The sequence below is a fragment of the Hyaena hyaena genome, unplaced genomic scaffold (assembly GCF_003009895.1).
Source record: "Hyaena hyaena isolate Hyena2069 unplaced genomic scaffold, ASM300989v1 scaffold_147, whole genome shotgun sequence".
Classification (NCBI taxonomy): Eukaryota; Metazoa; Chordata; class Mammalia; order Carnivora; family Hyaenidae; genus Hyaena; species Hyaena hyaena.
In genome coordinates, this window is record NW_024080779.1 from 2770801 (window position 1) to 2788694 (window position 17894).

The window sequence follows — 17894 nt, forward strand, 5'->3', positions numbered from 1 at the left end:
CATGATCTCGCGGTTCGTGGGTTCGCGCCCCGCGTCGGGCTCTGTGCTGACTGCCAGCTCAGAGCCTGGAGCCTGTTTCAGAGTCTGTGACTCCCTCTCTCTCTGACCCTCCCCTGCTCACGCTGTCTCTCTCTCTCTTAGAAATAAATAAAACATTAAAAAAAAAAAATCTAGCTGGGGTGGGGCACCTGGGTGGCTCCATCGGTTAAGCGTTTGACTTGGACTCAGGTCATGATCTCTCAGTTTGTGAGTTTGAGCCCCACGTCGGGCTCTGTGCTGACAGCTCAGAGCCTGGAGCCTGCTTCGGATTCTGTGTCCCTCTCTCTCTGCCCCTCCCCTGCTCGCCCTCTGTTTCCCTCTGTCTCTCAAAAATAAATAAAACCAAAAAAAAATTTTTTTAAATCTAGTTGGGGTAATATGACTTGTTTACATAAAACGATTAGAGAAAAAAGAAAGACACCAGCCAAGGGTAACATCATGAAACTTCATGGTGGTTTTTAGTACAACCCCCTGCCAGTAAGGTTGCAAAACATGGTGGCAAGGACCCCACTCTGGGAACCTGGCAGTGTAGACCCTTATCTTGCTTCGACCACTAGGGAGCTGCCATGCATCACCTTTGGCAAACCTCTTCTCCTTTCTTGGCCTTTTATTCCTCATCCACAAAATGAGTTGGGTGGACTAAAACTGCCTGATCTATCCCCAACAGCCTGCGATCTACAATGGGACTTCCAGACTTCATTTTGCTCATTCCTGACTATAAATCAGAGGGTGGTAAAATGACAGGTGAACACTGGAGGCACTAAATAGAAGATCCCATGGAGCATGACCCCCGAAACTCATGCTTTCCTGCATTTCTAATTCACTTGCCGTGGATTTATCCTTCCTCTCTGCCACCTATTTTAAAAAGACAGGGCTGTCATTATTTTCATATATAACATCATTGCGTGGCAGTGGAAGTTCAAAAGAAAAGGGATTATGTTGGGAAGACAACGCAGAGAAGTGCCAGAGTCAGAAGACCTACACTATAGTCTCAGCTCAGCCCTCCACGAGCTGTGTGACCTTGGGGAAGTCACTTAGCCTCTCTGTTCCTCAGTTTCCTCATCTGAGACGGAAAAAAAGATCAGTGCTGCCTCGAGGCCACATAGCACTTAGTCGGCTTGAAGAGGAAATGAGAAGGGGAGGTGATGCAGGCAGGGTAAGGGCACCCTGAGGTACAAAGGGAAAAAATTGCTTTTGGTCATCACCCAGATTCGGGCCTGCTGGAGACACCATGCTGGTAGATCAGCCTCAGATTACAAAGGAAGAGAGCGCAGGAAGAGGACTGCGGTGCCTTGTGGTCCTCAGCGGGGTCCTTTCTAGCGAGTTGGTGCTTGTGGAATCAGCTAGTTAACCTTTGCTCTGGAGAGCATGGAGGCTGAGAGGCTGGAAAATCCCATTAGCAACATTTCTCTTTTAACCGTTTCCATATCTCCTTCCTCTGCTATTTTTGGTCTGACTTAGGCAAGCAACATCAAAAGAAGAAAATCCAGCTTCTCAAACTGATATGCTCCAAACTTCCGTCCACATGTCACCCTTTCTTAAAAGGACTCGGAAAAATCACAGCTGGGAGAGCTCAACTGGCACCACATTCCTCCTTGTCTAAGTGGAGATTCCGGGACCCGCGTTTCCACTCTCCCACTCTCCCACTCTCAACATGCTAAAAGAGACTTTACGTTTGGCAAAAGGTAGTTCTTTCCTTGGAGCCAGCAAGCGCCAAGGTTACCATATTACTGTCCGTGCTGCTTTTTCCCAAGCATATCTGGTTCAGATAAAAAAAAAAACCAAAACTTCGGAACGGTCATGTCCTTCTAGATGATTCCCCGCAATGGTGGCGCGATGGCACCTAGCGGTATGTATGCGCTGGCTTTGGGGGCCATCGGGTCAACTCCTCCTCCTCTGCTTTGCCCCAGAGCAAATCCCTGTGCCTGCTTCCAGCTCCAGACCCCACAGATGGCACAAGCTAGAATGGAGGGCTTGGCGGGGGGGGGGGGGGGCGCGCGCAGACGGGAAAAGGCTCTTCCACAGTTTGGTTCTGACTAATTCTATTCCTTTTCCCCACTTACCCGCCGCCTCAGGACTCCGTGTGAACAACAGCTATCAGGTACTGAGCACTTACTGGATGCCGGGCATCACATTAACTATTTCACATGGATGATCTCAGTTAAGCTTCCCAATAACTTTGCAAGGCAGTTACTATTATATTCATCTTCATTCCACAGATGAGGAAGGGGAGGTACAAGGAGGTGAAGTACTTTCGCCAAGGTCGTGTAACTACTAAGAGGCCGAGCCGATACGCGAATGCAGGCAGTTCAGCTGGGAGGCATTCCTTGTCCTCTGGTCGCTCCCAAACGAAGCAGAAGAACCAGCAACGCCTTGCTCGAGAGAGTTAGGCAAGACCCGAGGGCCGGCAGTGCGTGTGGGACCAGCCTGGCGGCCCCGGGCCTCCTTACCCGGGGGCCGGCTCAGCTTCCCTCCCTGGTGTTTTACTCCTCATGGTTTACACATCTACAGGCAGCAGAGGGAAGAACTGGGGACAGTAAGAGTGGGGATCCACAGGAACTGGGAGGTCAAAGGACACCACTTGCACCAAGTGGGCGCAGAGAGCCTGGAGTGATCTCTACTCAAGGGGCTGACTAGACTCCGAGATGTGCCAGATGTGGGTCACCGTTGAGCTCTCGCCATCTGGATGGCAAGAGACTGAAAGGATTAGACTAAAAGGATTGGCGAATGCTAAGTGTCACCAGGAAGTAGGAAGGGCGATGGGAGGCGGAATAGGATGCGTGTGTGCCAGGGCGCCGCCTGCTGTAGGAAAGAAAGGGCAGTAGGGGCAGCCCCTCTCCTCAGTTCCTGGGGTCTTGTCTCTGGGACCCACGGGGAAATCTCACTCAATGGTGGGCCAACAGCGCCCAAGGGTAGGAAGGGGCTCCCCCCCCCCCCCGCCCCGGAAGGCCCTGAGCACTCCCTTGCTGCCCTGAGCACTCCCTTGCTGCTTTTCCTCGCATCCCTGGGGGGGGGGGGCAGCCCCGTGTCTAAGAGAAGCTCAAGTCCTGCCTGAAGGGCCAGTCCCCCGGGAGTGTGGCCCACAGGTTTTCTTCTGAGGGACTCGCGGGTGCCTCGTGGGCCTTTGGGAAGTCAGGGGGACTCCCTGCGTACTGTTCGCACAATGCGTTGTCACAAAAGAGCAGAAAGGATGACTCATCTCTGTGATTGGAAGTAGACGGACTTAGAAGCAAAGAATACCTTGGACTATAGTCCTTAGATTATGCGGAAAAATGCATCTCTGAGTTCTTTGGCCACAGAGTATCTGAGTAGCTGTCGCTCCCAGAGGCACGCCGGCCGGGCGAGCATGGATGCATGGCTGAGGGACGCAGCGTCGTGGGGGTGCGGGGGGCTGGTGATCTGAAGGGGCACTGTGATGGGCTTCATGGAAGGAAAGCATAATTTGGGGTTCTGGGAAGAGCCGAGGACTATAGAAAGACTCAGACTGGGAAGGAAATCTGATCCCTCAAGGGACATGAGGCCATAAGGGGTTTCTGTTTTCAGGACAAAAAGCTCAAAGGATTTTAAAGTCATGATTATGTTGATAATAACAATAGCCCAGGATGTGCCAGGCACCATTCGAAGCGCTTTATGCAGATTTGCAAATTGTCTCCTTTCGAAACTCTTCACAACCCTATGAGGTGAAGACTATTATTACCTCCGTTTTATAACTGGGCAATCTGAGGCACAATGGAGTTAAGTAAACTTGCCCCAAGGTCTCACAGCTAGTAAGTGGAAAGGGGGAGAGATGGCAAGCAGAAGCCACCACTGACTGGAAGCACTGGTTTCCATTCCATCGGTTTCAGTTCAAAGATTTAATAGTTTTATCATAGTCTTGGGGCGCCTGGGTGGCTTAGTCGGTTAAGCGTCCGACTTTCGCTTAGGTCATGATCTCACGGTTCGTGGGTTCGAGCCCCGCGTCGGGCTCTGTGCTGACTGCCAGCTCAGAGCCTGGAGCCTGTTTCAGTCTGTGACTCCCTCTCTCTCTGACCCTCCCCTGCTCACTCTCTCTCTCTAGAAATAAATTAAAAAAAAAAAAACCTTAAAAAAAAAAAGTTTTATCATAGTCTTGTAAAGCCAGACAATAGATCAATATAAAGAGAAATTTCTAGACGTAGACGAAGAATTTGAGGGGCTTCATTTGGGATGATCTTTCCTAGGGAAGAAATGTCAGTGAGACTGACTAGAAGAGGAGGTGGTAGGTATTGGATAAGACTGAATCATAGGATGTCAAAAATTGAAGCCTCGTTAGAGATCACCCAGAAGAACGTCCCCACTTTACCGATGATAAAAACCACAACCAGAGAGCGGAGTGCCTTGTCCGAGGCCATCCAGCCAGATCTCCTAATCCTGCTCCATTGTTCATTTCACTACACCGCGAAAACCCCTGCAGCGTATACTCCTTTCCAAGGCCGTAAGAAATATGGTATCTCAGATGCTAGATTTTCTGTAATTTAATCTGTAAGACTTCGACGTCAGTTGTGCGGTGTAGATGTGGTCTATTTAGTCTGAATCTACACCCTTAAGGGGGTCAGTCACTCTTACAGGGAAATACACAGTGCAGGCGTGGTTATCTAGCGTTTTAAAATTCCAATCAAGGGGCACCTGGGTGGCTCAGTCGGTTAAATCTCCGACTTCGACTCAGGTCATGATCTCACGGTTCATGACTTCGAGCCCCGCGTCGGGCTCTGTGCTGACAGCTCAGAGCCTGGAGCCTGCTTCAGATTCTGTGTCTCCCTCTGTCTCTCTCTGCCTCTCCGCCACTCACACTCTGTCTCTCTCTGTCAAAAATGAACAAATGTTCAACAAAAAAAGTTAACAATAAAACTAAATAAAATTCCAATCAAAAAGTTACTCTACCAGCACTTCGGGTATCTTTATCTCTAATGAACACCAGAGGTTTTTAAAATGAACCTTGAATTTCTCACTGGTGACCTCAGTGGTGTCCAGTATATGTTGATCGGCTAGAAATATGGCAATGATGTTCCCAAACTAGCAGAAAGAAGATACAAGAATCTAATAAGCTCTGTAGTGTTATCCCTTACAAATGGTACCCTGGGCTTGATTCACAAATAGTCCTGTGGGAAGCCACTAGTGAACATTCTTGGTTACCCGCAACCTAGCACTAGAATGTTGTTTGTCTGCCCCAGGTGAACCTCCATGCAAGGTGCTGTTGGAGCACCTAAAAGGAGAAACAGCTGGACTTGACCGAGCCTACAGAACAGGCTGTCCAATTATTTTTATGCCTGCCTGCTATTATTTTAATGAGCAACAGAATTTTGTCTGAGGCTTACTTTTACATCTGATAGTGAGGTTATGGGGAGAAGACCGACGGCCCTCGCTCGAACTATGCCAAGCTACCGATATCCGACAAAACCTACCTAATGATTTGAGTGACCAGATTGGCTTAGGTCAGTTTCCAGGTCCACGCAATGGACTAAAGGTCTCTATTTTGGACCCAGGTCTAAAGGTAGTAAGACTCTGTCTTGGGGTGTATGGGAGGCTCCTATGCGGGGTGAATGTTGGCAGAGCCTCGGTTGACCCGGTGACCTCCCATTTGCGGACCTGGGATTTGCATTTGCAAAATCTAAGCCACTTCCCCTGTGGCAGCCCCTAGCAGTACCTCTTCTGGTCTGCGGAGCACTTGTCAATGACCCCGTGCTAGCTTTCTGCTCTTGCTGCAAGGCCTCAGCATTTGCCTGGAGGAAGTTGGTCAAGGTTGGTGAGCCATGAAAGGCCGCTGGATACACAGTATATGCACACAGGACCATAAGTATGTGCACAAAGGAGAGAGGAAGAGATTTTTTTGGTGTTCTCACTACTTTCTTTTACATTTTTCGTGTTTTGTTTTATTTACTTTTGAGAGAGACCGAGTGAGCGGGGGAGGGGCAGGGAGAGAGGGAGACACAGAATCCGAAGGAGGCTCTGAGCTGACGCGGGACTTGAACTCACGAACTGAGATCATGACCTGAGCTGATGTCAGACGCTTAACCAACTGAGCCACCCAGGCACCCCTGGTTTCCTCAGTAACTTTTAACTATGAGTTCATAGAACTTCCCTCAACGAGTAACGTGGGGGCTAGAGGAAGGGGGGTAGTGTAGTGCAGGGGCAGAGATTCACATTTCCCTCAGTTTTGTTGGTCCCGCAGTTTTTTAAACAACTGGAAATGAGTGTCTCCGGGCAGGGACGTGGCCTCTCCAGATTGCCACAGGTCCCACCACGCCACAGCCGGCCCAACTGACACCTCTGTGCAACCCACACGGTCCCTGTAATCATTTGAGGTCTCCACCCCAGCGGAAATGGAGTCCAGGCTCAAGAGGCAGAAATATCTCGGCTAGAAACCCGGCTTCACGAATTAGCCAGCTGTGTGACCTGGAGTGAGTTGCTCATGCAGATTGTGAACCATCTCTGATTCCTCTTTTCTAGAATGAAGGTGAGACTATCTCTTTTCTAGCAATGTCGTGATGGTTCCATGAGGTCTGGCAGGTAGAAGGCTTAATGCCATGTCGTCTACACGGTATGGGTTCAAAGAATGATAGTTATGATTAGTGGTATAATAATAGCCCTGGTTTTGAATTTGTTGATAGCAAGGATGGCACAATGAATAACATATAAACTGCAGTACATCTGTTTTGGAACAAATGGGCTGGCATTGGCCATAGCATTTAGTTTATGGCATGGCTAAGGACCAATCACTAGCTAAGAAGCAAAGAAGAGAAGAAGCATTGTCAAGAAGAAAATCATTGCCTGTCTCTACCCACCATTGCAAAGAGCAGTTTTGCTTTGTTTACCTCAGAGGCTGTGACTTGAGGCTAATTGGGCTCCTTTCAAGTCTTGGATTTCCAAACCCGAGAGCCTCTCGCGAATGCCTACGCGGGCCGACAGCCCTTCACTTACTCACAGAAGTAATGGATGTGAAAGCGCCTGGTAAGCGCCTGGTGCTTAGTGGGTGTTCAGCAAATGTGCTACCTGAATCCAGAGGTCTCTGTGTACACTACCAGGGCCAATTTAACCAGTGACTCCCAAACTGAGTGTCCATTAGAATCACCCATAGAGCATGTCTGTTTGTTTGTCTGTTTGTTTGTTTGAAGGCCTATCCTCCTATTTTCTGATTTAAAACTTCTAGAATGTAACCCAGGAGACCGTATGCTTAAAAAGCATCTCTGGTGATTCTGATGCAAGGGGTCCAACTCAAGACACGCGGTGTTAAGCTAACCAACAAGTAGCTTTGGAAATAGTGAAATAGAAGACTCTTTTGGAGTCTGTAACAGGTTCTGGCTTCCTGGGGGTGTCGGCAGCCTTCCTACCTTACACGTATCACGGGGTTCACCCACTCAGAGACCCATACCCACATTGGCACAGTTACTCCTCTGCAAACTGGGTCCTGATCCCTTCCTGTCTCTTGCCTTGCTGGTAGCCTGATCGCTTTCCGGGCAGCTGCAAGAATGAGGCCCCCGCTGCAATGAGAAATTGGCAAGGTAGCCCAGCCAATCACGCATAATGGAAAGGGGACTATTTTTGATTGCAACATTTTTAAAAGGGTTTTAGAAATCCTCCTCACCCCTCATCACAAACTGGTTTTACTTCCGAAAATATCCCACGGTAATTGTGGGGGATCTACAGGCTGAGACTGTCTGTTGCGGCAAACGACCATGCGTGGAAGAGATGACAGACCCGTCACTATCAAAAGGGTGCAACTCGAAGGGTCGAAGGCAACTAAACAATCTCCGAGAATAAACTACCAGAATGTATCCATGGAGAAAGTCAAATGTTGCAAAATAGGTGAAATGTATTGGAGGGGCTCTTCCTCGTCTTCAAGAGTGTCTCAGCGCCCCCTGAATGCCTACCATCCATTTGATGCCCCGCTTCCTTGGGCAGGTGCCTTGTTTGGGGTCACTTACCTGCCTTGGAAAACCTCCTCTAAGACCCTGCAAGGTAATAACGGGTGGCAACCTGATCAAAGAACTCTAGTTGAAATACTAACGGCTGATAAGGATTTAACTTGCTCACTTTCAGATAGCACGCTTCCATTTTAGCACAGACGTTAAGGGCGGTCAAGCAAATAAACGAATTTGTGGGACTTCAGACTAATGGCAGACTGCTGTAGAGGGGCAGAATTTGGGGTAAAAGGATGCCATTTGGCAGTCTTCAAATGACACCGGGTAAGATTCCTAAGGCTTCCCTGGAACAGCCCTCAGCTCAGATGTGTTCGAAAGTGACATCACTTCCCTTTCCTCCCCTCTACCTCACCATGTGATCTTGGCCCCAGCCTCGGAAATGAAGTCAGTGTTTCAAGTTGTTAGGGAACCAGGCACAATTCGAGTTGTGTTGTGCTTCTTGATTCTCACCCTGTTTAAGGGAAGCCAGACAGCCGAAGCGCAGATGCTGCCTACCTCCTTCTGGCAGGCCTTGACCCAGAGAAGCAAAGTGGAAAGGCAGCTGTAACGGCATGCCAGCCTTAACTCTCTCGGGCAGGCTGTTTCTAAAAGGGACACTTTGGGGTGTGGCAAGGAGCCAAGACTCTGTCATCCTGGCTCATGAGCGGCCTCCTCTTTCAGCCTGCCTTCCAGTCTCTTCCAGATCCCGACAAAAAGTAACTCTAAGTAGATGCTCTCATCAGACATCGAATCATGCCACCTACAGACATGGCTGAAACGGACACAGGATTGTGGGGAGTACGACAGGGACATCCTGGAGCCAGAATGGGCCACATGCGTCTCTTACGGAACCTTCTTTGGAAGGCCAAGAGGTACAGATCTGTGTAAGAGCTTGTCTGCGAGAGCCTTTTTCTTGGGTAATCCCAGTCTCCCTGTTCTGGACTCTTCAGACTCCGAGTGCGTTGAGTACCAGCAGCATTGGCATTCCCTCGGAGTCTGCTGGAAATGCGTATTCTTGAACCCTACCGGGGACCCGCTGAATCGGGACCTTCATTTTAACAAGATTCCCAGGTGACTGGGGCGCACATGAAAGGTGGACACGCGCCGTTCCAGACGCAGTCGTGTCTCACAAGGTTAAGGGGTCATTACCAGGGGCGTTTCCTCACCTCCTCCCTCCAGAGCTACCACGTCTAGTCTGTGACAGTCTGTGAGGGCGATGCCGAGGGCGAGGGCGATGCCGCTTTGTAATCCCGGCATTCCACAGGCCGCCCCAGGGAAAGGAGACTCGCAGGACGAGACTTTTCGGCCTCCTCACCACCTCCCTCCCCTCCTGTGACCTCCGATCCATGCGGCCACATCTCCTGGCAGTGTGCCCACACAGGCGCCCTCAGGTTCTACAACAGCCTCTTTTTTTTTTTTTTTTTTCTTTTGGTAGTACATGTACTGTTTTAGACGACTTGAGGTACGGTTGACATTAAAAGGGCCATATTTTGTATATTTAGCTCCTTAATAAAATGAATCCCTAGGAACGGTGGCTGCTCCCCAAATTGCCACCAAGGCCAAGTTCAACACGCGGAGCTGCACCTGCCCTGTGCCGTGGGTGTACTTACACCGAACCTACTATGTGCAAAGAACTTTTCACTTTGGTCTGCAGGGGCCTTCCATGGCCAGGGCCAGCTGATCTCTGCTCTGGGTAGAGTGAACAGCCACTCTGTGCATCATGTCTGGAAACAGACCCGTGTGAGTAGCTCTTGCTCCCTGAAACTGAGGCATTGTGGCTCCCAGAGTCTCCACTATTCCCCCGTTAAGTATCCTAAGCCTTCATCGGCCACGTTCAGCTGGATTCCTGTATTAGATACAGTGCTGTGACCCCTAGAGTGCAGGCCCTCGAGAAGATGGATCAAGAACAGAGATGTTCTGACAGAGAAGGAGCGTCGGGTCTGGGAAAGTGTAGAGCGGAGAACGGTCCCCAGGTAAGTTTACTGGGAATGGGATACCAGAATCAGGGCCCACCCAGGGACCGGCAACACGGCGTGGGGGGTGGCTGCGGAGCAGGACAGGGAAGTGATGGTAAGACAAGAGGCAGAAGTGTGAGACAGGACGAACTCGGTCTCGTGTTCACCTCGGGCCAAGTACGGACCCCTTTTCGGGGGGAGGGTGCTGCCCTCCCTCAAGGCTCATCCCACACGCAGGCTGAGGCTATTTGTAGCTCTACGTCTGGAGCCCAGACATTTCCCGAGCAGGGAGTTCCTTTTGCGTCTGCACAACTCCTACGCTCTCCCAGAAGAACACCCAGGGCCCTCACACAGGGTTTTAACTGCACCTCCTGTGGCCATTTTGTCTAGTCAGGCCCGAAGTCCCAAAGCCAGGGGGGCAGTCAACACGTGATTTACTGTAGCGGACCAGGTAGAAGTATGCAGATATATTCCCGGCCCTCAGAGAAGACAGTAAGTTGTGTGAAAGGCCCCTCAAATAGATCTGTAGTCTCAGTCTTAGACGTTCAAAGCTAAATCATCTGGACAAGCATGTTTATGCCCTCCCCCAAAGTTACAAATTCTATCTTCTAAAAGTCTGGCCCTCTCTGAAAATCGGTGCTGTCTTTTAATCCTTTAACCCACCGTATAAAAATGGCAAATCTCTTATCCACCAAGGAAGACTAATAGCAACGCCTCAGCGGCTTCATTTATTTTCCAGTCTGTTAAAATAAAAGCAGCCAATCACCTCTGCCAATACATCAGGAGCCAAAAACATAGAATAAAGATCTCAACCAGCTCCTCACTATGTTCATTCAGTCTTGGGGAGTTGGGGGTGAAAATGCAGATAAAGAAACCTCGGACAGAGGCCGAAGTGGGGGATGCAGAAAACTAGTTTTCATTTTAAGGAAAAAAGTTAGTTGCTCCGAGGAAGAAAAACTGCAGCTCCTTTGGCTGTGAGGGGAGAGAGAGAACAATAGTTTTCTTTGTTCTTTCCTCTCAAACCCTTCTTGTCCGTCCCCCCCCGCCCCCACTTAGTAGATCAACAGGAAACTGCCAGAATTCAAGGGGAGGTGGTACACTTCGCTGGAGGCTCACCTTTACAGCCAGCCTGCTGATTGCCATCTATTTTTATGGCCCAAATGAACGGCATCACCTCCCTCCCTCCTCTCCACATAAAACAGAGATTTAAAAAAAAAGCCCATAATAAACCTTGTGAGAAGGTGACTTAAGTCTTTGGCTGGCACCACGGAGGCGACCTCTCCGTGCTTCAGTGGGCTAAGCCAGCTGGCCAGAGGGGCGGAGAAGTGAGCTAAGCCAGTGAGCTTCCTGAAGACTGGCCAGCAGAGAGAGGACAGGGACAGCATGCAGCAAAGGCACAAAGATGGGGGGCCCCGGGGGTGGGAGGAGGGCCTGGAGCGGCCGACATCGGTTAGTATAATGAAGATCTGTTTGAAGACTGGAGGAGCTCTTCATCCTGCTTCCAGAGGTTACGTGAAAAAGGCCAACAAGAAAGCAAAACAAAACCCACCGAAGAGCAGAGAATGAGATCAGGGGAGACGCTGCCTTCCCAAACGGACCTAAACAGTTAAATGGATCCTGGCAATTAGAATAATTAGATAATTAGGGGCGCCTGGGTGGCTTAGTCGGTTAAGCGTCCGACTTTCGCTTAGGTCATGATCTCGCGGTTCGTGGGTTCAGGCCCCGCGTCGGGCTCTGTGCTGACTGCCAGCTCAGAGCCTGGAGCCTGTTTCGGTCTGTGACTCCCTCTCTCTCTGACCCTCCCCTGCTCACGCTGTCTCTCTCTCTCTCTCTCCTAGATATAAATAAAAACATTAAAAAAAAAAGAAGAAGAATTAGATAATTAGATTGTGACTCTGTGGGCAAAGAGACGGAAACCTGTCTCAGCTAAGTACACTTGGTAGCGAAATGCGCTCAGTTATGAAAGGAGCGTAGTCTCAGCAGGTATATTTCACTGGGCTCGGGGAGGAAAAATTAATGGCATAAAAATTTGCAGCTGATGAGTTAGATTTAGGCAGCCAAAGGGATTCTGCCTGGGGCTCCATTAGAGCTTGCGCTCCTAAGTCCCACGATCACTATTGCACCTCCATCAACAGATTTTTATTTAAGCCAATGCGTTTAGAGCACAATTCCGTGGTGAATAACCTTTAAGGTTACATTTGCCTTTTCCTTGCTTCTTGCAAACAGTGCGTAATCCACGAGCACATTTGTTGGCTGTAAAGGTGTACAACAGCAATTTTTGCAATGACAGTGCGGAGAGGGAATATGAGATCTGTGTGCTAATGAGCTGACACTGCAGAGGCTGGGGCGATGTCGTGTGGAGTGCACCACAAGTGCACAGCAGCAAGACACAGGAGGGGACTTCAAGGGAATCGGAGGCGGTTCCCGGGGAGCCGGGGCGGCAAAGCCACGCAAATGAGACCTGGCCCTCCCTTGGTATGACCCCATCCCGCAAAGCCCTAGAACGATCAAGTTTGGGTTTTAAAGAACAGGCACGTAACTTACAACACGTGTGCACATCTCTTTTCACATATGCCGACTGGGTGTAAGGGTGCCCCTGTGCGTGCGTATGAATGCACGCATCCTCAAATCATGATATTCACACCATCCCTCTCTCTGGGGTCATCTAGCTAAACTGAAGCATAAGACTTCAAACTCCATGAATTCCTCTGAAAGGGGAACAGGCGCTCCAAATCAGAGGAGGTCTTCCATAAACTTCAATTCACCTCTGAACTGAGATCCCCAATGAACCACCCTGCAAAGCCAAAGAGGCTTTTATTGGCCTCTTAAGACACAGAGCGAAGTTGGAGTCTGTCTTAAGTAAACCTCTTGGGGGTTGTGCCAAAAAAAAAAAAAGGTTACTGGTGAAGAATAGTCTTTAAATAAGTGATGCCTGGGATTCATTGCAAAGAAGGCTTCTGGAAACATTGGGGGAGGGGGTGCGGAGGGAAAGCTGAGAGCAGGGACACATCCAGAAGGCCCTCCCCTTTGTTTATTCTCTCAGTGTGTGTTTACCTGGAGACCTCCGCCCTGGGCGGTGTGTCTCCCCCTCCAGCAAGGATTGGGGAGGAAGGGAATATCATGGGGCAGCAGGCAATTCTAGTGCTAGGATAGGCCGAAACTAGGAATGCTGACCGGGAACAGGGGCAAGTTCCTTTAATTTTTGCCATCCTGTTCCAGAGTGAACCAGATAGGGGAGGTGACTGACCCGATCTGGACTCACCAGGGACTGTTCACTAGAATTCTTCCTCGGTCTCCAGGAAGGGGCGGGACGAAAGACCTAGGCATCTCTCTCCTGCACAACACTTCTGTCAGCTGGTAGACAGGAGCCTGGGGTCACCTGCCAGGGCTCAGTACTGATCTAGTATTGTTAGGCCAGGATTCTCTATTTCCATGAGAAAAAGAACAATTAAGGCCACAGGCCAGGGCAGGGGAATGAGATACACCTCCAGGGAGTCCAGGGCCCCTTGAAATGCTGGTTTTCTGCCCTCAGAGACTCTCTGCCTCTGGCTGGACTAGTCCTCTTTCTCATGCTAAGCTTCTAGGCCGCAGCTGCCGGAGACAGCTTTGAATCTGGCCCCCATTCAGTGATTGTGAGATTCAGAGAGGAACTGTTTCCGAGACCAGAGAAGATGGTAGCTTTCCTCCTCTGTCTTCTGAGCTGTAAAGTCTGAGAGTGCAACAGGCAGCTGGGTACATATCACTGAGTTCTGGATATTTCTCCTGTGTGTGTGTGTGTGTGTGTGTGTGTGTGTGTCCTTGTGTGCATATATGTGTATTTGGCCTACCTAAGAGCAAGGTCACGTTTTTATTTGGTCTTTCTTGCTGTCCAGTGAACCACACCCATTATCCCACATAACGTAGCCTTGTAAGCTTATAAACAGAAGTGCTGTGGATTGGGGAGGGTATGGGGGGGTCCATCAGTTTCTTTTCCTATCCCACAACCGTTCCTTTATTGCCTGGGAGGTTAAGGCATTAAGGCAACTCAACCCTGATAGGAATGACTTCTTGTTCTCAAATAAGATTGCCTCGATTGTTCTCAAACCGGAGCTGTTTCCATGGCAAGGATCACTTCGTTATTGCTCCCTGGTAGGGTTCCCATGGCCTTTGGTGAGTGGGTGTCAGTGTGATTTGACCATGGAAAGGCAGGACCAGAAACCTTAGAAATCAATCATTCCTAAGAAGTCAATTGGCGCTCTTATCCAGGTCCTCATCAGTGGAAAGATACTAAAGTGAGTCGAAGTAAATAGTATTCATTATTAATAATAAATCCTGCTAGTTTTATGTATTTGGCTTTAAATCTGTTCTAATTGATACTTAGGAAGCTGCATTTGAGATTCAGCCTCTTGACAAGATCACAGTGTTGCAGGATTAAGAGTCAGATGTGTGTTGTAAGTGCTGCAGCGACAGGCTGGGATTACTGAAATAAGATGCAAAGTATAGACAGACATTTTGTAACTTTCACACTTAGCTGGAATTAATAAGTTCCTATTTTTGTCAATGTCGGAAAGCCAATGAATGTCAAATACAGAGTATCTCAGAACATGTTCATATAAGGATCTGTACCTTCAGCTAAAATTTTCTTAAAGCTGGTGTCACATTTCTCCAGAGTACCTCCCCCCACCCCCTTGACCCAAGTCTTCAAACCCTAGGAACCAGTGCCCTTGGTGACCCTTTCAACAGTTTTTGGAAGCCGCATATCCTTTGAGACAGAAGAATTTGAAGGAAGTTATATACAAAGTTTCACCCAAGCAACCAAATATCATTTCTCCCTGGAAATAAAATTTAAAAACCCGGAATGCCAAACTACGCCAGCCATAAAAAGCAAAACATATTTATGCCATCATCAACCTCCATTGTTGTGAAAACTTTGTAAAATCAGCTGAGATGAAGAACTATCAGTCTTTCGGATAAAACATTCCATTCAAGAAAAAAAAAAAAACAAACCTGTGTCCAACAGGCTATTGGTCATTTGGGGTCCCATGGTTTTACCTCTCAAAATGTCCCCTTTCCAGAGGGACCGTCACAGAGCACAGCTAGGTATTTCAGAAATGGCTTTGGGGTCGATAAAATTCCTCCCTTTCGATATTCAGGTTTTCAGCTGTAAACCTGCCCCTCCACCTTTTGCTCTAAGAGCTGTGTGGTCCCTAAGAATCAGGGGGTGCGTGACACTAGAGGAGCCAGAATAGCTTCCCAAATAGTAACCCGGGCACTGCCTTCTCCCTTCCCCTCGGTTTGCCAGGCGTTCCTCACTTGTAATGAGTTTGTTGCCTTATCATCTCCAATCAGAGCTCTCACAGTAAGAGAGGTGAAATTATACGACAGAAAGAGGCCAGGGAAACCAGCCTGATCTGTGCCTCAAGGTCACTTGTTTGCAGAATTTCTCATATTTGGCTCCTAAATATTAGACGATTGTCAAATTCAGCTTGTTCCTAGAGCCAGGCTCTAGCTTTAACAGTCAAGTAATGTACATCCTGAATTGACTCAATCAAGAGGTTTCTTTTTATTTTCATCCCATCTGAAGAAATTTCCCTGAACAGCCATGCTATTTTTTCTTTCTTTTTTTCCCCCAGCCTTAAGGGGGGCGGGTGGGGGGGGAGGAAACGCCAGTTCAGCGGGGGCGGGGGGGGTGTCTAAAACTTTTGCATCTAACATTATTCACAAAGGAGTTTTGTGCCCTGCCTTAAGTCCCTCAGCAGGGTCCTATGGAGTTGATTTAGGTCGCCTGAAACCTGGATGGACTAAGGCCCCTCAAATATCTACTGAGGCAATCACCACCACCCCCAGCACACACGCAGACCCCAAGTCCCACAAGCAAAATACAAATGCGGCCCAAAGGTCCCAAAGGGAGGAAAAGCAGATCTACTTACAAGCATTAGTCACAGAAAAACTATTGGAAGAATCCAAGTGATCTACGTGGTAATTCAAATGGAAGGGCTTCTCCGTGGTGTTCTGGTTGGTGTTGTATAACTGCACGGCGAAGCGGAAAGCGCTGTGCTCCTGCACCGTGTTTCTCATGAAAAGTCCACCTATAAGCAAAAGGAACGGAGATTTGGCTTGTGTCCCCCACCCCCCAGGACCGGTTAGAAATTGGGGAGCACTACAGACAGGCGATATCTCTCAATGGTGCTGGGGTGTGCGGTGATTATTGATCTTCAACCTGTGTGTCTTTCTAGACTCTTGTGAACTCAAATTTTGGCCAAGAGAAACCTGGCTTCCCTCCTGACTTGAAGAGGAAAACAAGAGGCGGGGGGGGGGGGGGGGGGGGGGGGGGGGGGGGGGGAGATGGGAGAAGGGGTTTGCTTTGGATGGAGCAGGACGACGGAGCCAAGAGCTCCACTTGGTTTTTTCTCAGGCAGTAGCATCCTCTCCACTTCCCCCCACCCCCCACCCCGACGCCCATCTCCACAGGCTGGTTCATCTTTTCCTGGTGCAACGGGAAAGATTTGGAAGAAAAAACCAATTCCATTCCCCCCGCTGCCCCGTCCTGTTTCCCCATAGCCATACCCCCATCCCCCAGGACAATACAGGGGTCTGCCTCAGTAACGGCAACAATTCTAACTTCCCGACTTGTCAATACAAGACAGAAGCCGAGAGAACTCTCTCCCAGCGCCCAGGAGCCGGGCTCCAGACAGACACAGCGGCAATTCATGAATTCGTGGTCTGCGTGACTTCGCCGCCCGCTCCCTGCCTCTCACCCCCACCCTCCCCCAGCCAGCCTCCAACCCCATCGGCCACCGATCCCGGCCGCCGCCCGGGGTCCCGGCGATCCGAGGTGGGCTTCCGGCTCTCCCAGCGCTAACGGGTCTCCGGGAGGCGGACACGCGGGACGGGGCGCCCTGGCGCGGCCAGACAGGCGGCATCACCCTGGGACAACTTGCAGCCGCGGCACGCACGCCATGGCAAAGTCCAGGGCAGCGAGCCGAAAAGCCGCGACTCTTCGCCCCTTTGCAGCCTCCCGGCCTCCTGCGTGCCTCCCCTGCTCCGCTGGGCTCGCAGAAGGCGGCAGCCCACCGCCCCCACCCCCGGCCCCAGGAGACCCCTATCCCGTCCCCGCCGCTCCCCACACACCCGCCGGCTCTCCAGGGGCTCAGGTGCCCGCCGATCCTGCCCGGTCCCCGGCCCCGGTGCCTTCCCCGGGCCGCGCAGGACCGGGACCCGCTGCCGCGGCAGCCCCGCCGGGGCAGGGGTCTCGGGTGCAGGGGAGCCCGGCCCGGCCGGCTGCTTGCTCGCGCTTACCGATGCTGATGGTGTTGGGGAATCCTCCGTGAGAATGACCCAAAAGCCCCAGGACTAAAAGGAAGACCGCCCGGAGCACGTTTTGCCCCATTTTCTTCTGCCTGGCCATGCTACGCCTAAAACGGAGCTGACAAGAGCATGGGCGCAACTCAGGAGTCGTCAAAATAATAATAGAAAAAGAAAAAGAATTCGCCGGCTCTTACACCCCCTCCCCTCAACTTGCTCTCGCTCACTCTTCCTTTCCACCCCACACTAGTCCTCCTCCTCCACCGCCTCCTCTCTCTCTCTCTCTCTCTCTCTCTCTCTCTCTCTCTCTCTCAATCTCTCTCTCTCTCCCTTTCTTGCTCCCTCTCGCTCCCAGGCTCTCTCACACCCCCTCCCCGCCCCCCACCTCACTTCTGTCTTCACACCAATCTGGAAGGCGGGTTCATTGGCTGCAAGCTCGGTTCGCCAAAGCGATCTCTCTCCCTATCACTACGAGAGAGAGAATGCGAGGCAGAGAGAGAGAATAAAAACCTAAAACACCAAACAAAACAAAAAAGACGGAACACCGAGAAACAAAACAAAACAAAAACCAAAGAAACAAAAGAGAGAGAGAAAGAAAGAAATTCTAAAGAAAATCCGAGACTTTTCTTCCCCCAGAAGATGGTGGGTCTAAAGAGGGGAAAAAAGAAGGAAAGAGCGAAAAGGCTCAGCGCCGGTGAAT

The 17894-nt window shown here is 50.2% G+C and overlaps 1 protein-coding gene across 1 annotated transcript in view; it reads right to left on the minus strand.

The window, feature by feature from the left end:
* GRIA3 (glutamate ionotropic receptor AMPA type subunit 3) overlaps positions 1 to 17607 on the minus strand; it is a 282660-nt gene extending 265053 nt beyond the window's left edge. Inside the window, exons 1-3 of the mRNA XM_039238823.1 lie at positions 17580 to 17607; positions 17189 to 17315; positions 15820 to 15978 (exon numbers count right to left, since the gene is read on the minus strand). Coding sequence (XP_039094754.1) covers positions 15820 to 15978; positions 17189 to 17297 — 268 coding nt within the window. The 5' untranslated portion in view covers positions 17298 to 17315; positions 17580 to 17607. The remainder of the gene's footprint in view (positions 1 to 15819; positions 15979 to 17188; positions 17316 to 17579) is intronic.
* Positions 17608 to 17894: the final 287 nt, after the last annotated feature.